Source organism: Marmota marmota, unplaced genomic scaffold (assembly GCF_001458135.2).
Source record: "Marmota marmota marmota unplaced genomic scaffold, marMar, whole genome shotgun sequence".
NCBI classification, from domain to species: domain Eukaryota; kingdom Metazoa; phylum Chordata; class Mammalia; order Rodentia; family Sciuridae; genus Marmota; species Marmota marmota.
In genome coordinates this window covers 36,716,680-36,744,005 of record NW_026000026.1, presented here as the reverse complement: position 1 = coordinate 36,744,005, position 27,326 = coordinate 36,716,680, and the positions used below count along the sequence as shown (strand labels likewise).

At 35.8% G+C, this 27,326-nt stretch overlaps 1 protein-coding gene across 3 annotated transcripts in view; it reads right to left on the bottom strand.

Moving 5' to 3' along the window:
• The window catches only part of Btbd3 (BTB domain containing 3), a 43,215-nt gene that overhangs the window by 4,599 nt on the left and 11,290 nt on the right, over positions 1-27,326 (bottom strand). For 2 of the 3 annotated variants that reach the window (XM_015482954.2, XM_048811318.1), the window contains exons 2-4: positions 3,419-3,692; positions 2,842-2,932; positions 2,165-2,283 (exon numbers count right to left, since the gene is read on the bottom strand). In XM_015482954.2, coding sequence (XP_015338440.1) covers positions 2,165-2,283; positions 2,842-2,932; positions 3,419-3,561 — 353 coding nt within the window. In that variant the 5' untranslated portion in view covers positions 3,562-3,692. Of the gene's footprint in view, positions 1-2,164; positions 2,284-2,841; positions 2,933-3,418; positions 4,249-27,326 lie in introns of those variants that run through there. The other variant, XM_015482945.2, reaches the window with a different exon arrangement.

The following is a 27,326-nucleotide window of genomic DNA, read 5'->3' as shown; positions in this document are numbered from 1 at the left end:
ACTTAAATGTAGAGTTTCTATGTCAATAAACCACACTTTGTGGTATTTTAGAGGATAGCGATAGTTTCTCAAAATGGAATGTGAAAGTAGAAATTATCTGCTTCTGGTAGATGGTTATGGTTAACATAAAAAAAAATAGAAATAATAACATTTACCTTTAACTTTTTCTAGCTAAAGTGCTAGGTACTTTATCTGAAGTCTTCCTGTATTTATTTTATTTCATCTTAGTAAAAGACACGTAACTCAAAAAATCAGCAATACCTTCTGTGAAAAAGTAGAGAAATTCAAGCATGCAAAGAGAAAAATGTCCACGATCACAAATGAAACCTGCCCTTTTGCTCCTAGGAAGCCCTTCTCCTCTCTGATAGGCTAAGCCAGATGCCATTTGACAATACACTTGCAGTTCAGTTCTGCTTTGACCAAGAGCCAGGACTTTGGGAAGGATCCTGGAACATGGTGAGTAGGTTTGTAACTCTTACCCTGTAATTGTCAAGGGCACAGTCATCCCCTTGACAATCTCTTCTCCTGGAATAATGGCTTCTCACCCACAATGTACAAGGAAGGAAATCTGGTCATCAGTATCACAACTATGGCATGGCAGCCAAAGGCATCTTACAGCATCTCTGACTCCTACCACTTTATGTGGCCTGTGTGTACAACTTTAAAAAGCTGTATTAATACATGCTCTAGGTGATACAACTATGAGAAAAGACACTTGACCAATGCTGAATCAAATGAGTTAGGTGAAATGTAACTCTTGGCCATCTTGCTGCTTCCTAATTATGCATATGTCTAGAACAACTCAACAAACTACTTGGCTGTAGTGAAGCCCAAAATGCTGAAGTATTGCTGCATTCTGCTCAGCAAGAGATAATACTGTCAAAGACACTGAGTTGACTTTCTCTGATGGAGGGTGGGTGAGAGGACCCTTAGAGGTAAAACTGATTTCTGCACGTACTTCTCTAAAAGACCACAAAGATTAAAATTGGTGGATTAGTTTAGGTTTTGGTGCTTCACATGCTTACTTGCCTTTCATTTCCCTATATTCCACTGTGAAAGTCCTAGTCAACAGCAATTAGATTTCAGAATTTTAATATGAATAAAAAATACGTTTAAGCTCTAGAACTATAATTTTTCAGCAGGCAGTAATAAGACATAGCAACATTTTAACCATTAATGGGAACATTGTCCAACTTGTTGACCCACTGAATGATTTTTTTGAACAATAATTTTATTTATTTCAGTGAAATGAAATCCCTAGAGCAGCAGATGACCTTGAACTCAGTCTTTAGTGTCCTAGAAATGAATGCAGATTAAGAGAAAGCATATAAATAATATTTAGAATAACACTAAATTTTAATAACAGGGTAGACTATCACACATTGTCTAGCACTGGTACATAGTACAGAAGATGATTCATGTATCTGCTTGACATATACTGGAAGCTACAAAAGACCCACTAGATAAAAAGATAATGTAAATTAATATTACATATACTTTTGTATTTCTAGATTACCAATCGAAGTTTTTCTGTATACATCTACATGAAATCATAGAAAACGATTTATAACTTCCAAAAATTTCTCCTCTAATATCAAATGCAAATGCTTCTTATTCTGGAGAAAGAGTCCAATTTTATAGAAGAGTAAGTGTACCGTATTTGTGCAAAAAGATCGGACTAAGTCAACAGACAGCGAATTCTACATTTGCTGTTAGGAGATAACAACTCAGAAAACTTAGAAGTCTTCCAAATTGTAGTGTTTAAATAAGGTATGTAATTTCTGGAATTGTGAAATAAAAATGTATTTCTTTGAAGACTTCTTCACACATACTGATTTCAGATAGAACATGTGCCATTAAACAATGCCTACACCTGAAAGTTATTTTTCTTTAATTACAAGCCATTAAGAACCAAATTGCTATACATGCCACTTGCCCCCACATCCTGTGCCAAGGTGTGGATAAATGCTTGGATCATTCCACATGCTTTCCAATTAAAGATGAACAGCAGTTTTCTCCAAAAACATGTACAGGATAAGCAGCACCCTCTTTCTTCATCAGAGTCTCCTTTTTTTGTTATGCAGAACTTACATTTAACTTTGAAGCCAGCAGGGTACAAATATAGCATAAACAAACTCTTTCCAAACATAGAAATAATGCTTACTTCAGCATGGCGAGAAAAGCAGCAGGTTCGACATCTGGTATACGGATTTCATCTTTGTCCTCGGCAAGTTCTCCGTAAAACATTGCATGGAACACAGAGCTCCCAACAGCTAAGACATACTGTGGAGAAAGGGAAATCTTATTTCATGCACTAAATTGAAAGTGTTTTCAGCAAATCAATCCAGAAAAACAACTCTAAGCAATCAGGTTTAGTGGGCATAGAGTACCTAAACCTGTTCCTTTGAAAAAACCAAGATACAGGGTATTTGGCAGGGAAATATAAGATGTTCATACAAAATAGCCTCTCTGCTAATTATTTCAAAGCTTTCAGAGATTAACGCAGGGGTCCCCTCATTGCAACATAAATACAATAAAAGCTTATCTCACTATTTCTAGGAAAGGGGTCAATACATGACTTTCCTAACCTGTCACAACAACTTCCCAGGGCTGGAGAGTTAAGAGGGTATGTTTCTGTGAGAGATATAAAGCAGTATAGTAGGAAACAATGAAAAAATTAAGCGTGGTCAAAGCCCTTTGGATAGGGTATGCTTTCTCTGTAACTGGGGGAAACATGCACTGCCTGCCATCGGCAAGCTGCCCACACCAAGTTCCAGGCTGACTGAGAGGGTCCCTTTTTGTAAATCTCAGGACAAAACCGGTAATGCAGCTGTTGCTTACTTTGTGTCCTGGCAACCGCTGAGTCCCACCTGGTGGCCCAACCACAAAATGTACATCTGCCATCAAATCATTATTGAACATCACCGCATTTCTATAAACAGAGGCAATTCATTAATTCACAGCAGCCAGCATTCTTAATCCCTTTCTCCAACATAAAAAGACTCACAAGCTAAGCAACAGTTTAGTAACTTCATAGCAAAATTTTAAAAATAAAGATTGAAACTAAACAACTGTGTTTGTAGTTATTGCAAACACACAGGAAGTTGCAAAAGTTTTTTTTTTTTTTAAGTTATACAAACTTTTCACAAGGCTAAGGACAAATTAAAGGTTTCTATTTTTCATGGCCTATAGAATATAACCCTGTCACTTAAATATTACAGCTTGCAAAAACATTTTTGTCTAAGAGGAAAACAGCTGTACTGTTTTGGAAAAGATACAAGGCAGTTTTCCATTACCAATAAAGCTTCTGGGAAAAGAGGAAACACAGATTTGTGTTAAAATACATTACAGGTTGTTCAAAAGCACAAACTTCAACACAGGAAAACTTTTAAAGTACATGTGCTGGCTCAGTACTTACCTTTCTCTAATGGTGGGATAGAGACCCTGCCAGTTGGGGGCCGGGATCAGGTTGTTGTTGCTGAGATTCTGCTGGTGGTACTGCTGGACAGTGGTGCTGCTGGAGTTAGCTGGTTTTTTCCGGGGAAATATATCAGCAGCCATCTTCTTCTTCTTTTTAGTCTTCAAGGTAATTATTTCATAACAAACTGGGGGCAACTTGCTGCTGCTACTGCTAGTGCCGCTGCTGTTATTTGCTTTCTTTGAGCTTTTCTTGGACCTGTTCTTTACCGTCTCTGGAAGCATCAAGAAGAAGGTGAGACATTTCATGTTCTTTTCCTTGTCATCTACCATGAGTACAGTATGTTTCTCTTTACAGCTAGATATCCCAAACTGGTTCAAACATCAAGGAAAACAGGCTGGCCGGAGCCAAGATGTTAACAGAAACCAACAAGCTGATATTTTGCTTCTTTTCTCAGCCAGGCAAGGTGACCTTTTCACTATGTTGAAAGAAACTGGCTTTAAGTTTTATCCAGTACTGGGTCTGTTAAATACATCCCCATCATGATTCCTGTTTCTCTTACTTGCTCATAAAAACAACCGTTTCCTAGATCACCTGAAAACGCTACACTGAGCGAAGACGACAGGCACAGAGCTGTAGCACTTGTTTTCTGAATTAGGTTAGCAAGATGTGCTGGAGCCGAGTGAGTCTGTTCAGCCAGCTGAAGTTGTGTGGTGAATGGATCGGAGGAGAGTAGGTATTACAGCCCTGCAGATGGAGTCAGACAGCCAGTGCTCGGAGCCAATAGCTGAAGTCACCAATCATGATTGGACCAAGCAAAACAGTGACACCTATTGTAACGTGCATAGTTCTGATATTAAAGGAACAGCAGTTGTATTCTCTGTCTACTGTATATTTAAATAAGATAAACAATGTATGAAATATATTTGAACATAGGAAGAAAGGAGTTTATGCCCACAAATTTCTCTTTAGTTAGAATATACATTTTTATTTTTTCAGCTAAACAAGCAGATCAAATTAACAAAGCATAGGACAGACAGCTATTTCTAGATTTCTGGTAAAAATATTTTTTACAGCAGCATTTAGTTTCAAATATTTTAGACAAAATCCTCTATAGTCTGTAAGTTTCAAAGGATTAACAATAGCAAAACCATATTAAACATATTTATTACATCTGAAAGAGGAAGGAGGTTGTTTTTCCTTTTCATTTTTCAGTGTCTTTAAATGCAAGTTATATTCCAGTATAAAAGAAGAGAACTAAGGCCATGTGTTCATTTTACCTTCCAGCGTTCTCTAGCTCCTGTCTTTAACAGGACTCCCAGGTCACAAAACATTATTAATTAAGATAAGATTATACCAGTAGGCTGAGCTGCACTGAAGCCTAAGACAAATTCTAGATGTAAAAATAACATTCAAATGAGATAAATCTGGTAATCAGTGTTTAAAGGCTGTAATTCACTAAAAATATGTCAGATGGTGCTCTGTTCTGGATCTCAAAATTCCAACTTAACTGTTATTTCCACATTTAATCTTGTTATAATTTTAAAGAATATAATCTACAATTTCTAACACAGAGCCAATAGTAAGGCTATTTAAGATGATAAATGTCTGATGCTACCTAGTTAAAATGCAAACAGGTTCTCTCTGCTTTGGATCAGAATATAAACTACTGTATGGTTTTCAAAAATATGAATCCTCCAACAATTTCTAGTAAAAAACAAAACCAGAAACACCTGCTGTAGAGTCTTCATATGCATATTTATTTGTAAAGAGGGACTAATGAAGATATTTAATCTCACCCCTATCTATTTGGATTATTCTCATTTGTGGGAAGCACATCAGCCACTTGCTGCCCCCCACAATCTAATGTACCCTTCTCAACCACAGCCCTGATTGTTGCATTTTATGTAAGTAATGACTAACAAAATGAGAACTTAGCATATGAGAACTATTAGTGTTAATATTATAATTAGTAATCTAATAAAGATAATTCCAACAATTTTTAAACTCCCAGAATACTAAATCACTAAATTAAAACAAACAATATCCTCCTTTCTGTCATTACTATTATTCTAAAAACTATTTCAAAGACACTGCAGAACACAACTGTGTAAAGAGAGCCACAATCTTTAGCATAAGGTTACCCATCCCGATTTTATATGGACCCTGAGTGCTACTAATTTATTGCAATTATTGTATTATCAATCACAGGGCTAATATATCATACATCTATACATACAAATGACCTTCAAATACATTTTAATGAACAAAGACAACGGGATCTGGAAAGGAGTTTAAAAAAGCACCTGGAAAAAGGCATGAAGAAACAAGTAGGCTCCAATTTAGGTATCCACTCAGAATATGGTTAAAAACCAAAGGATTTCAATTCTCCACGGCTACTGAACTTGGATCATATCCCTCCTCAGCAAGGCCCCACCCTGGGAAGGCCCTTCTGACAGAAATTCATCTCACAAATCTAGTATCTGGCTTTTCAGGTCAGAAGTAATCAGGATGGAAAGAGACACCAGCCACTTTGAGGAGACATCATTAACTAGCAGATGAATGAGACAAAACAGAAAAACATACAACAGCACCATGGAAGGCTTTGTAGTTCTTATTCATTTTGCATATAGCTCAATATTCACCACAAAGAGAGCCTCTAAAAAAAATATGACTTTTGCAACACTAAGTTGAAGAAAAAAAAGAGTATATGCAAATACTTTTAAGAAAGAAAATTCTATAACATTTAGAAAATGATCTTTCTGAAATTAAATATTCTAGTTATGTGGAAAGTTAAATTTTGTAGAAAGGCTTGAAAATCCCAGTTAAATGAAGTAGTGCTAAGTCTGAATCACCTAGAAAAGTGCTGCAAAGAGGGGTATCATCAATTTTCACTCAGGTGAATGTTGGGGCAGATGAGAACAGCTGTTTAAAATCAAGACAACGGGGGCTGGGGTTGTGGCTAGCATGCGTGAGGCACTGGGTTTGATCCTCAGCACCACATAAAAATAAAATAAAGGTATTGTGTCCACCTATAACTAAAAAATAAATATTTAAAAGAAATAAAATCAAGACAACAGAAAAATGATCAGACAGCTATCTTTTCTTGCCACAGTAATAAGTCGGGTAATACAAGTTCTTGCTACTAAAAGTGTAGTCCCAAGATCCAAAGTAGCATCTCTCAGGAGTGTTTACTGAAACCCACAATCTCAGCCAGATTCTGCATCACAATCTGCATTTTAACAAGACCCTTCACATTTATAAATGGTATGCAATTCAAGTTTGAGGAAAAAACTCACAGAGAAACTAAGGACATTATAGTGCCTTCCCAAAGATCCCACACCAACATTTCAGCTCTCAAGTGAATGAACAAAACAACTCAAACCATTTTAATTTGATTTTGAAATAAAAATTAGCCCTCATATCTTGTTCTGAAAGTCCTTCTGGTTAAATGTCAACATTTTAGGAATAGGGGTGCAGACAGCCAACTGAGAGGGCTTAGGATATCTGCTAATCCTATGGAAAAGAAGTTTAAGATCAGATTATTTTAAAGGATAATGACAGAAATTATTTTAGTGGGAAAAACAAAGGATTCAAAAGTGCCAAGTGTGAAGCAGATGAACTATCTTTTTAAAATAATCTACTTCACAATTCTGTTTCAAAAAATTAGCAATGCAGCAGGGTAAAATTAGTAACAAAGTAATATGGTTCAATCCTAGCTGGACCACTTGAAGTAACACAGGGACAGCAGGGATTTAAACAAATCATTCAGCCTTTAAGGGCCTCAGTTTCCAGTTATAAAGTGAAGAGGTTCATTTACAATAAAAGAGTGTTTCTCATCTAATAGATGAGTTTCTCCAACTTTATACTCAATCCATAGTAAGAAGGACATTTTATATTCTGACAGTATAAACACACATAGATGCATACAAATCAAAAGAATGAACAAAACAAAATTTACTCTGATATTTTCTACTTTATTCTTTTGTTTTGTTTTGTTTTGTTTTAATCTTGACCCATTCAATTGTTCTCATGATCACAGTTTAATAAACATTGATCTAGAGTATTTTGAGGGGCATCACCAAAGAATTTACCAACCAGAATTTTTTTCTATCAAGAATTTGGACCAAGAATACCAGATGGAAAAGTAAGGCTCCACCCACAGTGGGGTATCCATGAAACCTTTCAACCTGCAGGTAAAATTGGCAATGTGCATTTATTTTTCTGGAAAGAGTAATGATAGCTTTCATCTATCCTTCTGAGTAATCCATGACACCTAAAACAATAAAATCTCGTGAAAACTCTAGTATTGATTTAAATATACAATTTTATGACTTATTCTCCCTTGATTAAATATAAACAGTTGAAAATCCCATCTATTCAGTCTATAACCCAAACCTATCACATACTGGGTTGAAGGACAGTAAAGGATAACAGCCTAAGACCTACTGTCACATTTTAACTCTAACATGTCTTTCCAACTAGCATTCCATCACTTGTTCTTACACTTACACTTCCTGGATTTTATAGCTGCTCTGAGACACAGTAAATATCTGATCAAGAAACCCACCAATCTTTAATGAAAGCATTCCCAAAACATACCATGCTGATTATTATTGCATGTTGTGCATACAACAGGAAAGATTAGGAACCAAGCTCAAAACTTGTAAGTTAATAATAGTGGGGTTTCAGTTCAGCTTACAAGCACCACAAAGTTAAATCACCATGATCGATTTCATTCAATTCTCAATAATGACAAAATTACCAATAGAATTTAAGGTCCAAAAGAAGGTTTACAAGCTGTCCTACCTTTAGTACAATTTTACATATACAGATTGGGAACATGAATGAGATTTGTAATTGAAAGGGACTCTAGAAATCATGTAACACAGCTGTTGGCTCACAGATAATGCAAGGGGATATCAGAAGTTTGTAAAGATTGGTGAAAAGTCCACAATTAAGTAGTGGGGCAACACCTGGACTAGAAGGCAGAACTGCAGGCCACGTTCTGTTTATTCCACTCTGATTTTCACTCACAGTAATCAGTCCATATCCTTACACAATGTTCTGTTTGTATTTCTAATCTACTGTATAAGAAAAATACATGTGCAGAGTTCAGAGATGAAAATCATGAACATGTACCATTCACAGCCCTACAGGAGCACACTATAGGAAAGAATGCTGAGACACTTTCTGGAAAGAAAGAGGAAAGAATGTAACAGGAAGGAAGAGCCAGGAGGAAGCCTAGTGAAAAACAGAAGAGGCTCTCCACATAAAATGAAAGTTAGAAAACCAATCATTCACAGTTAACATCAAGTTCTACATCCACAACTCACAATACTGGCAACTCTTGTTTAACTTGCTCTAACTCTGGACTCTGTCTGGACTTGTACATGGTTTACTATAAGACACCTAAAAAGTAACAGCAGTGAGGTTAGCTGAGGTTTAAACAGTGCAAAGCAGAATAAAAAAAAAAAAAAAATCACTTTAAAAAACGATTCATTGCACATAACAAAGTAGTTTTATCTGATAAATCAAAATGAAATAGTATTTTGTTTTCCTTATTTTTCCTTTCAATACTAAGCAAAAGTTAGTTATACTTGTTGATTTGGGAGGTAAAAACATAAGTGACAAAATATTGGCAGTTCATAAAGATAGTAGCAGCTGCTGGAAAACAAACTACATGCTTGCTAAATTTGGAAATAAATATGGAATCACGCATTGGCAGCATATATAGTGAAAAAAAGCAAGAGCCAAATGACCTTAAGGCTAGTAACTTAGGATCTGTGAGTCTCATCTGCCAAATGGGTAATTATATCCAGTTCACCCCTCTCATGTTTACAGTAAATGCAAAATTATATGTTTGTAAAAGCACTTTGATAAAGGTGGAAAACACTACAAAGGTAATCTCTATTAACATTACTTGTGATGCAACCAACAAAAAACACAAAACCCCAAATAAATATGGCTCCCTATCCTTGTACTCTTCCAGGCTGCATAGCTCCAGACCTCTCTCTCCAAGCCTGCCTCTTGCCCCATCTGTAAGCCACATGGGTCCTGAGTGGCTATAAATCTTGCTCTGATTTTGCAAATGAGGGTCAATAATCAAGATGCATTGTTTTATGTTTTGATCAGGTCCACACCCAATGTCTGAATCCTGTAGCATTATTTTTAAAGCTGGACTTGGAACCCACATTCTAGGCCACTGTGGACTTCAAACCACAATGATGCCCTGGTGTACCTACCTTCTGACAAAGCCTGAAGCTGCAAGCAGTCTGTCTAGCCAGCCACTCTATAATGTCTATGCTAGCAACTCAATTTGGCCTCTCTCAACAATGAGCCAGTACGAACTATAACGCCAAGAGTAATAACTAATATAAGCCTTTGAGCATGGCATACCTACCCAGAGCTGTCTAGAAGGATGAGGCTCATGGTCAGTTTTACCAATTCATCTTCTTATCACAACACAGACCTCCAGTTAATCCTGAACTGTATTTTTTAAATTTAGGGAGAAAAATGCCTAAAGGTAGAATGCGACAATTCTCAGGAGGCAGGAACAATGATTCTTTTTAGAATTCTATATGCCACTTAACAAGATATTTCATGATTACAGCTCTTAAACATACTGTGTCTCAGGTTGCACCTTGTTTGGAATACTAAACAACTCATCTAAATTCCAAATTATTCTCTTTTATATGTTAAGTGAAATGATCTTGAAAAGGAATATTTAAAGTTTATCATGAGAGACTCTAAAGATAGCTACTTAAAAGAATATAAGTTCTTTTATAGAGTTTAAGATACTTTGGTAAAAAAGTAGTCAACTGGAAATTGTTACATAATATAGATGATCTTATAGATTTCCTCAAATATGTGATTTCTTTTCTGATTCTGGCTTTCAAGGATTAAAGAAACTATATAATATTTGGCAGAAATAATAATTTAAAAAGTTTCCTTTATATTTAATATTATGATTATGACCTTTACACAACTAAAGTGCTATGTGTAAATAATGTGCCATATTCTATTGATTATATACTTCCCCACAAACACACATACATTTTAGCATCTCTGAAATTAGGTTGTATCTTATAATTGATGGCATCAACTGAATATAACTATTAGGATTTTTTTCCTTAGTGTACATAAAACAATGGCATATCATAACTAATGGCACTTGACAGTCAGTGAAATAAGGGAAATTTTATGTAATTCAAAAGAAAGAAAGGAATTTCTTCTTTAGGTTTGTTAATTATTCCCTTAACCAAGCAAAATGACGGCTCAGAATTCTGGCTGAACTACATTAGAATAATTGAGCCTTCATCAAGTAGTCATTTGATAAAGTATATAATCACAATTCTCAATTGAGACTGCTACTATGACAACCGTTGATATGGTAGAAAATCTAGATGGAAATCTCAAAATGAGAACTTCCATTGCTAGGACTGGTAAGAATTCCAGCATTAATATAATCCATTTCTAATACTCTCCCATAGCACACAATTATACACGTATATAAAACTGATTCAGAGTCTATAACTTTCTGGGCAATATTTGCTGAAGAAATTTATCAATCTAAGATTAACTTAAAACAACTTCATGTAAAGCATAAACCTAGAGCTAAATGAGTCCTTAAAAGATACTGAGTACTTTCAAACTTCAAACAAATAGAATCTAAAAATGTTAGTTTAAAAGGGAGAAATATTATCATATTATAATGATCCCATTACATACATATATCGACTTTCTGTTAGGTACTTAACACAGTTTAACTAAAGAAATGTCCAGGGCTCAGGAAGTCTCTTCTGAAAAGCCTTAAAGGGAGATCTTCTGTTCCAACAGGAGTTATATCCTACTAGAAACAGCTGGAACAGAACAACCTCACCCAACCATTCTGTAGCTTTTTCCAAGTCATTTGCTTTAGATGACAGGAAGAAAATCATGCGTTTTGATCAAAGAAAACAAGCTAGTTCCAAAGATACTGTTTACTTTGGCTGGTGATTTTTTTTCTGATATTAGGAAGATAATCAACAAGAACATCTTCACAATCATATCAAAATCCAAAGCCCCTGACTTAGGTACTTAAAGAATATCTTACTCTGCTTGGGAAAGTCACCCCTTTCCAGTGAGCACATGCAATGGAATAAAGATTCTAGCAATCTCCAAACCACTAAATATTCTGCATCAGTCCTGATTATTAGTGAAATTGCAAATGTCACAGTCCATTTTTTTCCAACATTCACAAATCCTAGGGAAAAACCTTTATGAGAAATCAAAGATTCCAAATTCAAGATAACTTTGTGTTTTGTTAAAAGTTAGTCACCCAAGGGTGCTTAGAAAAAAATTTTTTCTCCCATTCTTCTACTTATCCCCCACCTCCCCAAATACCTGAATGAGACAAATAACCTTAGATTTTAAATTGTTTTGAGAAAAGGCAAGGCCAGAAAACTCTGAAAGACATTTTTTTTTTTTTTTAATTTTAGGAACACTTCACAGAAAAGACCCATTACGATTTTTTATTTTGATTATCATAAGGGTCTCACTTAATTAGTACTTAATGAAACATCATCCTTCATTTCTACAATGTATGTGATTAAAATGAAACATGGTAATTAAAGAAAAACAACACAAGATCTAAAACTAAGAGGTCTGCTATGCTGAGTGAGGTATGAAAAATACTACTGTAGGGAAAAGAAAAAAGCTGTGAAATTAGAGACTACTTTTACTATCAACTTCCAACATATCTTCTCTTAAGTAGATACCAACAGATGTAATCAAAGTCACATTCATTACTAAAATGAGTAAAATTATTCCCCAACAAAAAACACTATGTGGCATTAGAAGCCTGTGACAGGGTTAATGTAGAAACCAACTTCTGGCAAAAACTCAAAGTAAAATCTCTCCTGAGTCCAAATTAAAAAATGGTTTATGCTACTTGTAATTAGTTTTAACCTATATCCCCTGGGCATGTTTTGAAGGACCCAATATTAAGGTACAGTGTACTATAAGAGCTGGTATAACCTTAACTATATCAACACCAAGTAACCTTCAGAGACTCTTCCCATTTGCTGCAGGAAATAATCTGGCACTGATAAAGTACTCCTTTGTTGCTCTCATCCCTCACACTGTTGTAATCAGACTTGAAGCTGAGGAGTTTATATACTTAGCTTGACTTCATGTGTCAGAACTAAAAAAAAAAAATAAAAAAAATAAGGCATTCCAAACAAAAATTAAAGTCTAATAATATATTCAGCAGGTCTATTTTTCATTTTTGTAATTAAGATCTACTATTTAAGTAGGCCAGTACTTGAACTACCCAGAGGTATAAAATAAAATAATCTAATTGCTCATAAAATAATACTCAAAGTTGTCTCACTTATAAAGTCAAGACTATTCATGGAGACTTGATATTAATTTGGGTTTCCCCAATCTCTACATCACACAGACACAGGCAGACAGCCTTTATATGTGGACCTCAACTCTAATGAGCAGACTAAAAACATTATAGTCAAAATACACCTTCAAAGGGTGGCAACTCAACTGTCAGTACCCACATTTTGTTTTAATAACATAAGCAGCAGCCATTTCTTTAGTTAACAGTTGCATGGACTTATACATATGAGATCCATACTAATGATGATAACTGGAACCAGACCAAGAAAGAGCAGAGAGTCTCTGAATATAGTTTATATTATAGAGAAGAAAAAACAGTGAGGTTGGCAGGAAGAAATGGAGCCATGTGCAGAGTGAAAAACAGTCCATTTTGCAGGGTAGGTGAATAAAGAAGACAAGTCAAAAAAAGCTACCGCTGACTGGAGCAATGACAGAGCTCCATAATGCACAATTCATGTGGCTTACCCTCACTGAGAAAGCTAACATTTGAGTCAGTTTCCTCTTCTATAAGTAGGTAGCTGTGGGACGACCGGATTTATTAAGAGTTTAGTACAGGAATCCTAGTTGATGTCAGTATTTGCTTAAAGTAATTTCCCCTTATAGAATTTAAAATAAAACATTTTCCAAAAGACCAAAAAGAGCCAGGTACAGTGGTGCACACCTGTAATCCCAGTGGCTCAGGAGGCTGAGGCAGGAGGATTGAAAGTTCAAAGCCAGCCTTGGCAACTTAGTGAGGCCCTAAACAATTCAGCAAGACCCCATCAATAAATAAAAATGGCTGAGGATGTGGCTCAGTGGTTGAGAGCCCCTGAGTCCAATCCCCCTTAGCATTTAAAAAAAAAAAAAAAGAAAGAAATATCAAGTGCAGAGAGTCTCGGAATATAGTTTATAGAGAGAAAAGGCAGTGAGGTTGGCAGGAAGCAATGGAGCCACGTGTAGAGTGACAAACAGCCTGTTTTGCAGGGTAGATGAAATCAAGAAGAAAGTCTCTGAATATAGTTTTATAGAGAAGAAAAGGCAGTTTAAACTATGTGCAGTGGCAAAGAACCTGCCCAAATCTAAACTGTACTTTGTGATGCTCTTCCTACAGAGGTTATCAGGTGAACTGAGAGTAGGCTCTTCTGCATGCCAAATGCATGCAGACAAAGCATCTACCCAGAGAGGGTAAATTTTATCTCACATTTCTCAATGAGGGGAAGCCACTTGACTTGCAATGCATTTTGGATCTCCGTGACCCCACTCCAACTCACGATCAGTTCCTTTAATTTGTTCTTGTCATTTACTCATTCTGTAACCAGACAATACTCTCACATTACAAATGGTTCCGTTGCTTTATACCATCTTCACTGTCTTTTCTTCCCTACTAAACCGCCTATTGAAAGTTTACGTGTCCTTCAAGATGCAGTCCACAGGGTAGAAACCTCAGCAAGGGGACTGGGGTTGTAGCTCAGCAGTAGAGCGCTTGCCTGGGTTCAATCCTCAGCACCACATAAAAATAAATAAATAAAGTAAAGGTATTATGTCCAACTAAAACTAAAAACAAACAACAAAAAAAGAAATCTCAGCAAGGAAGGTTTCCTGATGCTTCCAGACTCTCTATGGACAACTGCAATACTTTCTCACATTCTATTTTGCCTTAAGTTGCCTGACAAGAGTATTCATTATCTGAGGACTGCACCCTATATTTCCAATGGGAGCTAACAGTGCCACACCCACACACCTGGCTTTTCATTGGTTATATAAGAAAAGGTTCAAACCCAACACTCCAAGTCCAATTAGCACTCTAGATTGCATTTGTGAAGTGCAGCTAGTCTAGAGATAAAATTGTCTGAGACTGAGGTTTATAATATGTTTTAGTTGTCTGAGTTGCAAGTTTAAACTATGTACAGTGGCAAAGAAATTAGATACCTATTAAATGTGTCCTGGGGCTCTCCTGAACATGTCTAAGCACAAATATAGAATTATAATACTACATTCATCTTGCAGCTAATCCAAATGAAAATACTTAAAACTCAACTTAAAGCAAGTCCCTACATGTGCTCAAAGTAAGGCTTCATTAGAAGTCTAAAATTCAATGTAATGTAGATAGATATTCAGAGAGAAGTATGGGTTAACCAGAAATAAGAATCAATTACCAAGACAAAGCTGCTTTTATCAACCAACTTCAATTCATGGTCTGGCATATTTATTTATAACACAAATAGAGAATTTTGGTGATTTAATGAACTGGAAAGAATGAAAAATTCTCAGTAGCTCACATGAAAGGAGTAAAGCAATAATATGAATAATCCCCAAAAATGGATAATTAAAAAGACTTTTTGTGTGGCTCTGAAATGTGTTTCGTCTGTATTTAACATTGAATGGATGAATTTCCACTACATTAGACACACCCAATCTTCAAACAAAGTAATAAAATAGGCTTGTGTATACAGGGCAGTCTACAAACTCATGCTTCCTCTGCAAACAAATCACACTGCTAGTATGGGTGATACCTCATTTTAGATGACTGCAGAACTTGGGCACAAGCAGCAAAAATACACTATTTATCTCTCTGCTTTACTCTACTAAAAACCAGAGTGTAATCAGGCATTTGACTTAAAATAATAACAATTACCACCTCAAATTCTCAACTTCAGTCTATAGTCCCTTACTATATTGTATCAAAATAACTGGAAATGGTAATATCAATAATGAACTACCTAAATATTTTGGGCATGGCTAGAAAGTCTCTGGCTGGACTACTCCCTTTAGCAAAGGAAACTTATACCACCAAAAATGATTTTAAAAACCATTAGTAGTGCTGAAAATGTAAACAAACTGTTTTAAAGTCACAGTATGAGTTTTATTTTGGTCAAAAAGAAAAAAAAAACTGTTTAAATGTTCAAATAGCAAATTCAATTAGTTAGAAAAGTTTTTCTTAGAAGGTGGGATGAAGTAAATATATTCTGAGTGTGCCTGTAGGATATGTGTATGATTTGAAACCATTAATCATTTTAAGCAATTCTGAACTTCACCAGTTAAAAAAAAGTATCTGAAGTAGGCACAAGTGACAGAATCCCTTGGAAGCCTCTCAGCAACATCTGGTCCCAGTGACACATGACTAAAGGACCTCATAGGAGGCCCATTTGCTTCAAACAGAAAGACAGGGTTTTCTTCAGAAGCTCCTAAACAAAAGGACAAGTTTTCACTATCAATGCTTCTGGTTCCTTAGCCAATTGAAGGTCACCCCAGGGAACCCTGAACAGCTGAAGGGAAGACAGGCTCAAGGGCCCATCCAGTCACCTTTTCTTCTCCATTCTTCACCATTCCCACCCACATGATGGGGGATTTAGGCAAGTAGTGAAACAACCTGGGTGAATGAATGCAGATTAGCTACTGTACTTTACCAAAGTACTGTTTCTTGAGGAATCATTGGGAGATACATCAGTAAAAACTGTTTAATTTATTAAACCTCAACCCTTGAGTACATACCTTCTTAATATTCTGTGTCACAAAATGGGGAAGCATGCATAAAACATTTCTGATGAAACTGAAACAGAATGGCTGCCTTCTATTTCTTCTATTGAGAAAAAACACTTGTTCAACTGTTTGTGTTATGAGTCAAACCAGTAGCTTTTTTAAAACATCAGTGTCACTTAAGAGAATAAAGTGTGCTTATTCATACTGAGGTATCTGGCAGACATTTTCTCAACAATGAATGAAGTCAGCCTGTCACTTCAAGGAGAACTGACAGTATTTATTGCTGATGATAAAATTCAAGCTTCAACCAAAAATTAGAATTTTGGGAACCTTGATTATGAAACCATGAGTCTGACAGCTTCCTAACACTTAGACTGTTCTGATGGGAGCAGTGATAGTAGATGAATGTGATTTATTTGATATTATATAATGAAAAGTGTCAGCATCTGAAAGATTTGCATTACTCAGTGAAATAATGTTTCCTAATAACAATGTAATTACTGTACAGAATCACACACTGGTTTAAAAAAATCCATTCAAAGTACAAACAGATCAATGGATTTTAGTACAATAATTGTACAAAACATTCACAGATACAGTTTTAGATTCCACATGCAATTAATCCAAAAAACTACCACTTATCAAGTTTGGGTGCGGTATCACATATACACAATTATCTGGAAAGGCTTTAAAATATTCCTTTCTTGGGCAGGGGATATAGCTCAGTTGGTAGAGTACTTGCCCTGGGCACCACACACACATACACACACACACACACACAAAAAAAAAATCCTTACTTGTCCAGCTACTTTACCTGGATAGGGTCAGATTTTCTTCATATGTTTCAACCAAAATAGCTACTAATTTTTAAGTAAATATTTAGAATTTTTATATTTCAATTTCTACTCCAGTAAAGATTAATAGGTATGACTTCCACAAACAAGTTTTCTGGACTTTTCAAAATATTTCAAAGTACAGAGGGTCGGTCCTAAGACCAAAATGTATGAAAACAACTGATGCCCAGATTCATAAGTAGTTTGGATTTTATTGGCAAAAACTTTCTTTAAAAACTATACATGATCAGGGCCAGGGACAGGTTTTTACACATACCTGTTTTCCTATTTCACTCAACTAGAAAATAAGAACTAATTCTTAGATCATAATTTTCAACCATTTACTCCAAAATAATTTTTTGTACACTGTAGACAGACTGGAGGACGCAAGAGAAATATGACAATCTGTGCCACAAAAACTAACATCAGCAGTCAGAGCTAATATTCTGTTGTTCATTACACTGTGTGGCAGCTTGGCACTGCCAGATCTCAGAAGATTCACAGACTATGAAATGCAAGATCATTTTAATTGATACCTTAAGTTGTTTTAAAAAAAATTAAATAAGCTTTTGAGTAGACTCTATTCCTATAAACTTCACACACACACACACACACAAAAAAAAAAAAAAAACAGAAAGAAACAAATATTTTTCTACACATTGCTTTCTCCTATACGAAGCAGCAACCTCTGCTGCTCTCCAAAGTAAGCATGGCTGTCGATGTTCAAGAAAATTTTTTCACTGTTTTTTCATTTAAAGAGACACATTTGATAGAAATTGCTTCTCCCATTAGTGTCATTTTATTATCTACCTAAATATTATACTGATACGGTTGATAGTAGATAGTATACAATATCAAAACGTTCTAACAGACTAAATAGAAGAAGAAAGCTTGTTGGACATAAAGGTTAAGACTTTGAAAAATTCCAAAGAAAATATTTCATCTACCAGCAATAATTTTTCATTAAAAATAGTCTTTTACTTACAAAGTTGGTATTGAAACATTTTCTCAGCTTCACTCTTCAAAAAATGTTTGAGGTTGTGCATCTTAATAGGATTCTGTTTCTCAAATTATTGCACACTTAATGATGATATAGATGTTATAGAAAGACTGTAAAATCAAATATAGCTTGTCCTGATTTGGGGCATTTCATTTTTTCATAATCCAACCCAAACATTATTATATACTGATATCTCTAATCCATACCCACATGGTCACATAACTCCCTGACTAATGTTGATAGAGTATATGCCAGAAGTCTTTTGCTAACCAAGAGTTCAGGATTGATTTTGGCATTCTGATGAGACCTTCTTAACTTTGGTAAGATAAAGTCGCTAATAAAGTAATCCAAAATTTCAGGTAAGATGGACAGATTCCATAGGTCTCGAAGAAATACTGATTAAATGGTATAAGTTAACTAGAAAATATACAAATTGCAACAAAAGAAGTTAGACAGCATGTATTAAATATGTGCTGAAATCACCAGAGAGAGTGGTGGGGAAATCTACCATGCAAGACTGACCATGACTGCACAGTGTACTCTTGCCTCCACTCTCTCTCTACATTCAGGTAACAGCTCACCTTCCAACAGAGGCATTCCAGCTTCAAGCACATAGGTGCCCTATATCCCAAGGTGGGCACACTCTGGGATGCAACCCCACTTACAAAGGGGTTGGGGGCAAAGGCTGCATAAGAGACAGCAACAACTGAATCTGTCCCCTTGAACAGGGAGGTGCTTCTATGCAGCTTCTCACCATTTTGAATGTTGGTAATAAGATTATTTGGGGAACAGTAGTCTGCTCTAACCCGAATTAAGAATTTTATCAATTTTCAGACTTTCTACGAACATAAATAATTCCCTGAAAGCACATTAAATGTAGTTTGACTTTATTATAATTACACTCAACTCTCACCTACATTTTCCATTAATGCAGGTTATGATATAGGTGGTGGTCCATATTATAAGCCCTTCTCTGTTCACAGAGATTTAAAATATAATTGTACCTGAGGGCCAAAATAAGTCCTCCACTACTGGGTAGATATGTTTGCTTGTGCTGGATAGGCAAGATCACTATTTCCAAATAACAAACAAACAAACAAACAAACAACAGATGAGTAGAAGAAGCAAGGGAGCAATTCAAAAGAACTAAAACACTTTCATTACAGAGTCTCTAAACAAAATGTAGAACTACAAAAACAAGGTCTGTTTTCCAAATGGGCTATCCAGTAATGTAGCCTAAACGATGGGAAATGCAATCCATCAACAGAGAGTAAGGTCAACACTTTCCATTCAGACTTGGCCTATAGTAGTGACTATTTAGAATTCAATACAAAATAACTTTTTAAGGATGTGATTTTCAGAAGTCTGAGTCTTCATAATAGCAAAACAGATCTAATCAGAGTTAAAAAGTCAAGACAAATTCATCAGGTAGACTGATTCAGAACAACATGCTTATGAAATTTTATTTCTGTATGGTAATAATGGCTAAAATGTTTACACCTCTAATTGAACAGGGGGCTGTTCTTGCTCATATACTATCACAGAAAAATTAAGTAGAAATAACATACATGAGGAAGTAGATATACCTTGAAAAGAATAGTAGAATTGAAAATTTTCACATTTTTGTGTTTAGGTAACAGCTGTAAGGCTTATACATTTCTAGAGATGCATTCATCATGATTTTTACTGTCTATACTTTAGTTGCTTTATCTCTAAAATAATCATCTTTTGTCTTATAAGAGACACCACTTAGCTGCACAGCAATTCCAAACAGTACAAATCATTCAAATATTTCTTATTCTCTTAAAAAGGAAAGAGTCTGAGTTTTTGAGATATTTTTGGATTTGAAGGGCACAAAAGGAGACTAGAAACATTTTAAGTGCAACTTGAAAAATACTGCTATAAAGATTGCTATAGGGATGACTCCAGTATACTCTTGTCTGTGAAACAGAAGGTAAAGGACTAAAATCTTTGATTTTGTGAATTTAGTATCATGTTCAATTATGTGCCTCTCTGGGGTCTGAAGAGTTTCAAAATCACCTTATAGAAATGATTTCAGTTAGAACCTTACAGGGAAAAAGGCTTAAAGGAGACATGAACGATGTCCTGAATACTAAGAAAGCATTGAAGAAGAAAATGGTTATATTCCACTTCAAGAGATAAATGCCAATGGGTTAGAGAACAAAATATAGTTCATTGATATTTAACAGGGAACCCAGGCATATTGTAAAAGGCTTCTCAGTGATATCGCTACCTATCATTGATTAAGCTAAAATCTGAGAGAAGTTTCTAGAATTCACAACTGAGGCTCTTCTGAAAGTTAAGTGATCTGGTCCTACACATTAACACAGCTTAGTGCTTTACACACATACCCTATTTAAACCTCATAAGCACTCTCTGTATCAGTACCACCATATAAATTTTACATGCCCTGGAACTTCTCCCTTACTGGTGGGATACTAATTCACAAATACCAAAAGATTATGCATATACTGCTTTCTCATAAATTCACTGGGGGAAAAAATGAAGGAAGACTGTATTCATTCAAAAAATATTTACTGACCATCTTCTATGTGCTAGGCACTTTGGGGACACATTAATGACCAAACATGAAATATTTAACTGGGCACAGTAATGCGTGCCTATAATCCCAGCAACTTGAGAGGCTGAGGAAGGAGGATTGCAGGTTCAAAGTCAGCCTCAGCAACTCAGCAAGGCCCTAAACAACTTAGTGAACCTCTATCTCAAAATAAAAAACCTGGGGATGTGGTTCAATAGTAAAGCACCCCTAGGTTCAATCCCTAGTATAAAAAAATAAGAAAAGAAAAATTTGCCTTCATGGAGCTTATAGTCTAGCAGGGGTAGGGGAGAGAGACATTTCACACACAAAAATAATAATAAAATAATGTATCCTATTAGTGATTTAAAAGGTAACATATACTATAGAAAAAGAAATGGCAGAGCACTGCATGAGAGATACAGGCTACACCTGGCAATTATAAAGTGAAGACTTGAAGATGAGGGAGTAGATCCTGAACATATCTGGAGTGTGGGATGCAGGCAGAAGGGAAGCCCACTGCCGCAGTCTGGCTGGGCACACGGCTCCCAGCAGCCCACAAAGACCTAAAATGGGAATATGCCTGCCATGTTCAAGGAAGAAGGAACCATGGCAGGAGTGGAGAACAAGAGGGAGAGAAGTGGTGGAAGAGATCACAGTTAGCAGGAACCAGATTGTATAGGACTTTGTGACTCTTAAGGAATCTGGCCTTTTTTCCAAGAGATCACTAGAAGGTTCGGGTTCTTGTTGCTATTTTGCTGGTCTGTGGTTGTTGTTATTTGTGGTACTGGGATGAAAACAATCTGACTTAATATTTTAAAATCATTACTCTGGTTGTTATATTGCTAAAGAGAAACCAGGGAAGAAGAAAGGAGACCAGTTATTTGTTAGGAGGCCATTGCAATAATCCAGGCAATAGATGCTAGAAACTAGGGCAAAGATGCTAGTAGTAGAGGTTACAAAAGTGGTCCGGATTTACTCTGAAGGCAGGATTCTGGAATCACTTACGAAGACAGTGCAACAGGACTTGCTGCCAGCCTGGATCTACAAAGAGAAAGAGAAGAATCAGGATGACCCCAAGCCTTTAGGTATAAACAACCTGGAAAATGAAGCAGGATGCAGGTGGTGAAGGTTTGCCAGAAAGATCAGAAACTCCGCTTTGGTACAGTTAATACTGAGTTATATTTTACATATCCAAGTTACTTGAAAGAAGTAAAAAAAAAAAAAAAAAAGCAGTCAGCTCTACAAGAGCTGGAGATATACATTTAGGAGTCTTATGCAGCTACATGGTATTTTATTCTAGACTTGTGGTTATCTGTGCCAAGAGCTTGGCAGGAGCTGAGCCTTGGTCCTTTACAAATTAATAGACTGGGTTAGAAGAGAAAACTAGCATAAATTTTAAAAACAATGGAAAAGAGGAAACCAGCAGGCCAGTGGTAAGGAAGGAAAAGCTGAGTGTGTGGAATCCTCAAAAATCAATTGCAGAAAGGGCATCAAGAAAGAAGGGAGGGAGCTAGGGATACAGCTCACTTGGTAGAGTGCTTGCCTTGAAAAAAAGATGGTATGACCAATTTTATAAACTGATATCAATAGGTATAGATGAGAAATTACTGTACAATTTAGCAATGTGAAATACTGTCTTTCAAAAAAAGCTCTGGTGACTTGTCTTCTACCCAACTTCACTCAAGAAGATATGATTACGCATTGAATACCATATAATGTTTCAATGTTCTCATGAATTCATTGTTTCAAGAATTATCCCCACGGAAGAATTTGATCCAGTTTGATATTTGAGACTCTGGTCAGTAGACTTGTTAAGAAATACCAGTGATAAAATGCTGATGCCAGTGGTCATTTGCTAATATGTAATTCACATCCCTTAAAAAACAAAAATAATTTTAGGTAAAATTGGAAATAAAAGGATAAATTTCCTTTGTCCTGATGAAGAACCATGATAAATCAAAAGCCATTATTTTTTTCTAGTGCTGTGTTTCCTATTAAAGAACAACACGAGTTTGTATAATATCATCATTACTATTTGATAATGTTCCAGAAGCATTTTATAAATTACAGAACGCTAACTCTACTGCAACCTGCCATAAAACCAAAATAAAAGGTATAATTATTAGGAAGAAGCAGACACAAGTGTCATTATCTGCAAATGATTATATAACTAGAAAACCCAAGAGAATAAACTGCAATGTTTTTAGAATAAGAGCCAGCTATAAAATAAATACATAAAATGAACAACCATCTTAGCCTAGCAATAGCCAATTTGATAAACACATCACAATAACAACAACAAAAACCTGAATACCTAAGAAGAACCCTAACAAGAAATACATGGAGTGAGGCAAAGAAAACAAAACTCAGTCAGGCATGGAGGTGCATGGCTGTAATCTCAGTGACTCAGGGGGATTGCAGGTTCAAGGTCAGCCTCACGAACTTAGCAAGGCCCTAAGCAAACCAGTGAGACCCTGTCCAAAAATAATAATAAAGAGTTAAGGAATGGGGCTCCATGGTAAAGTACCACTATGTTGTTCAATCCCCAGTCCCAAAAAAATAAAAAGTAAAAAAAAAAAAAAAAAAAAAAAAACTACCAACAAAGAAAAGCCCTGAGATGGATTCTCAGTCCAGTTCTGCCAGACTTTTGAAGAACTAATACCAATCTTCTTCAAATTATTCCATGAAATAGAAAATGAAGGAACTCTTCCAAACTCATTCTATGAAGCCATTATCACCCTGATACCATTACCAGACAAAGACACATTAAGGAAAGAAAACTTCAGACCAATATCCTTGATGAACATAGATGTGAATATTCTTAATAAAATACTGGCAAATCGCATACAAAAACACATTTAAAAGAATGCACCATGATCAAGTAGATTTCATCCCAGGGATACAAGGTTGGCTCACCAGATGGAAATCAATAGAGGTAATTTGCCACATAAACAGACTTAAAGACAAGAATCACGTGATTATCTCAATAGATACAGAAAAGCATTTGACAAAATATAGCATCGTGTTCAAAACAGTAGAAAAACAAGGGNAAAAAAAAAAAAAAAAAAAAAAAAAAAAAAAAAAAAAAAAGCAGTGTGACTTGCTCTACTAGATTTCTATATATTCTAAATCTAGGATTAAGAGGATTTGGCCTTAAAATTAGAGATCAATTGTGTAGGTGAGAAAGATCTAAAACAGAAGAAAAGGTATTAAGATTTAATTTTTTTATGAAGTAAAAAACACAAAATAATGAAGAAAGGATGGATATACAGTGTGACAGAATTAGCAAATGGAATGGAGCATGATATAAGATCAATTCATCTCCATATACAACTGTACAACTATAGAATTTTAAAAGATCTAATGTTTCCCAAGTTTTTGTTTCATTTACTTCACCTCTTGGCTTTCTAAGCATATATGTTTACAAGAAAAAACAATGAAAAAAAAGATATAAAAGGCCTGACCACATAAAAACGGTTTTTGTTTATAAAATACCATCAAGTAAATTATAAAACAAATAATGAGTTGTGAGAAAGGGAGAAAAAACTCTACAGATATGATAAAGTCATAGTAGTTTTCATATAAAACAGGTATTTACAATCACCTTTTTTAAAAAAATCATTTAAAAGTAAAGTAGCAAAGTACCAGGACAACTCCCAAAAGGAAAAACAAGAAAGCAAATCACTAATTTCATTAGTTGAAAAAAAAATTAATTACAATTAAAATAAGATCAATTTTATAGAAAATCAGGAAGGATTAAACACTGAAGTGCTGAGACAGTGGGTAAAAGAATGTGTCATGGCATAAGCAATTTGGCAACAAGCCTCACAGTTCACCTCTGCCCAGGAATTCCGCTGTAAATCCAGCCTAAGCAAGTCACAGGGAAGCAGACTCCAAGCAAAGGTATTTATCTCAAATCTTCCTGCTTAACTGAATCTACAACCTTGCCAATCTCGATTAGCCTTCCTATATTTGGTTTATTCCATCTCACCAAAACTCTATAGCGTGTGAATGACTACTCTTATCCCCAAAAAAGGAGATTAAAGAATTAGCTGATTAAGGTCACTTTGACAAGAGGTGGACAACCCAGGTTTTGCAACCTTAAAATTTAATAACCATATTCTCAAACAGTAAAATGGAAATAAAAAAGTATAAATGGAAATAACTAGGCATATCCATCATTAAAAACTCTATTTTCAAAGGACTTAAAGGAAACATTCTGTGATATAATATTAAGTAAAAAAGCAGTTAAAACTATATGTTAAATTAAAATGCTGATTTTGTTACAAACCATGTTTATGCACACAAAGAAAAAGGGCCAAATTGAAGCATATTGTCCAATTAACTCATTCTTTATGATATGACTGTTTGAAGGATTTCAAAAAACAAAATAAAAAGTCTGAAACATAAATAATTTATTTCTGCACTATTTTACTTAGAACAGTTTTAACAATTCTAAGATAGGCAAACTGAAATTAGATGACTACCAATTATCTCTTTTGAGCATGAAAGAACGAACACTTCTTAAAAAACTGATCTTTGTGTGTGTGTTGCGGTAGGGAGGAAATGGGCAAATGCTTAAGACTGTGCCTTTCCCTTTGTTAAGGTATAACATTACACACGCTTTAACTTTGTAAAGGGTTTAACTTTGTAAAGAATCTGGGGCAGAGTACTTTCTAGGAACAAAACAACTTGAAAATCTGATAATGGCATTTTTTGCCACAAATTGTCCAAAATTTTTTGCATAGCTGTAAGACATTTCACTTTTCAATTGCTTACATATGTTAGGACTTTAGAAAAATGATGCACACAATTTTTAGGTTTGTGTACCTGAAAGGAAAAGTATGAGACACAAACTGTTTCTACCTCATTTTGGAACTTGGTTAAACCAGTTTGGGGTGCAAAGATTTGGAGAGAAAAAAATATTCTGGGGAGAACAATATAGTGGCAACCAGTATCACCCTATACAACAGCAATAGTTCTATAATTATCTTAGAAAACCTGTAACTAGACATGCTCACCCTTACCTGCACTGAGTGTAAGAACTGAAAAGTAATGTAAAATCTTCAGAAAAGAGTCCTGTTTAGAAACTCAGGGGCAAGAGGGCCTGCCCACTTCCCCTGAAGGACCTGTTGCTATCGAAACCCACTGTAACTCTTCAGGTACAGTATCTGATTCTAGAGAGATTCTCTCTAAGGTTGGAATATGGTAAAAGAGTGGGACTCAGGGAGAGGAGTTGAGAAAAGGTTAAAAGGAGAAGCCCCGTGGCAGTGGCAAGAGGTCATAAAAGGTGAGCCTAGTAGCCCAAGAGGCAGAGCAGCAAGGTGTGAGACTCAGATCTGAAGAATGAGATCCATGGACAACAGAGGGTAGAATAAAGTGACAATTTCTTTCTTTCTTTAAAGAAATTGAGAGGAACTGCAGCTTCCAGAAGGGAGGGATCCTGAATTGATCACCACTGAATAGCTATTGTCTAGAGATTTATATGTAATTCCTGGAGGTAACCTTTAAAGCTATTGGTTTATGACCTTTGTGGGGGAGTTTCTGCATCCAATCAAAGCGAGACTCTGACTGATCAACCCAATCAGGATGTTGATCATGTGCTGTTCACATGCTTAACTACAGTCCTGTCTGGCCCATCAGACACTCTGTATCAGGAATTGTTACAATGAAGCTCCAACCCTGTCTGCCTACCAAGTTTCTAGCTCCTGCTCTTATTCCAGCTCTGAGTAACCCTAACTGACATTAGGGTATTTGGAAGATGATCATCTAGCTTCTGCAGGATAGATGGAGGTGTTGACTGTGGCAGTTAGGGAAACTCTTCAGTGGGTCTATCTAGAGGACCTCAAGAATGCATCTGGGGCTCTTTCTTTAGCACCACCTGAAGTGTGATTGCTTCTAGGCAAGAAAATTTCATTAAGGCATTTATTTAACATACATGGACCTAAAACCAAAAGTAAACACACCATAGCTAAGAGGACAAGAGCCATAACCATCTAAGGAGTTGTGCCCACAGTGATGTCCAAGTTACAATCTGATCAGTTTTGTTAAGTGGACCTGAATCTGGCCAAAATTGTTAACATAAAAATAACATTCTTCTCGCAAATACACAAGTTCTCCCAGCATGGTTGGTCAAAAGGTCCAGGGCTTGATAGTAGGACCATCCCTGCCAAAGGGTCTACCTTTTGGGTTAGTTTTTGCACCCTTCCTCTTAGCCAGCTGGGCAGGGATGTCCTGAGGTTCCTCCAACAGCAACCCCTGCTGTGCCTCCCATTCCTTATATCAAAGGTATTAATTATAGGGAGAGCTGCAGGTATTGCCCTTTTGACTATAGAATAGCTTTTAAAGATCAAGGATCTGAGGCATCTTAGTGTCCCCTGGTACTACTGAAATTTCTAGGGCTAGGTGGGCCAATGAGGTTAAAAGCCTGTCCAGACAGGTGGCAAGGAAATATATGCCTTATCTCCACAAATGAAAAATAGACTCTGTTCTGGCTCCAGGTTTATTTGGAATCCATACTGAAAAAACAAGGTAGGGGGTTTTTGTTGAGAGCATCTGGAGCCAGAAAGTTCTTTGGAAATTAAATCATCATCAATTTTATTCTATTTGAATAATGTATTGGCCCAAACTCCAATAATATGCTTTTTTTTTTTTTTTTTTTTTTTT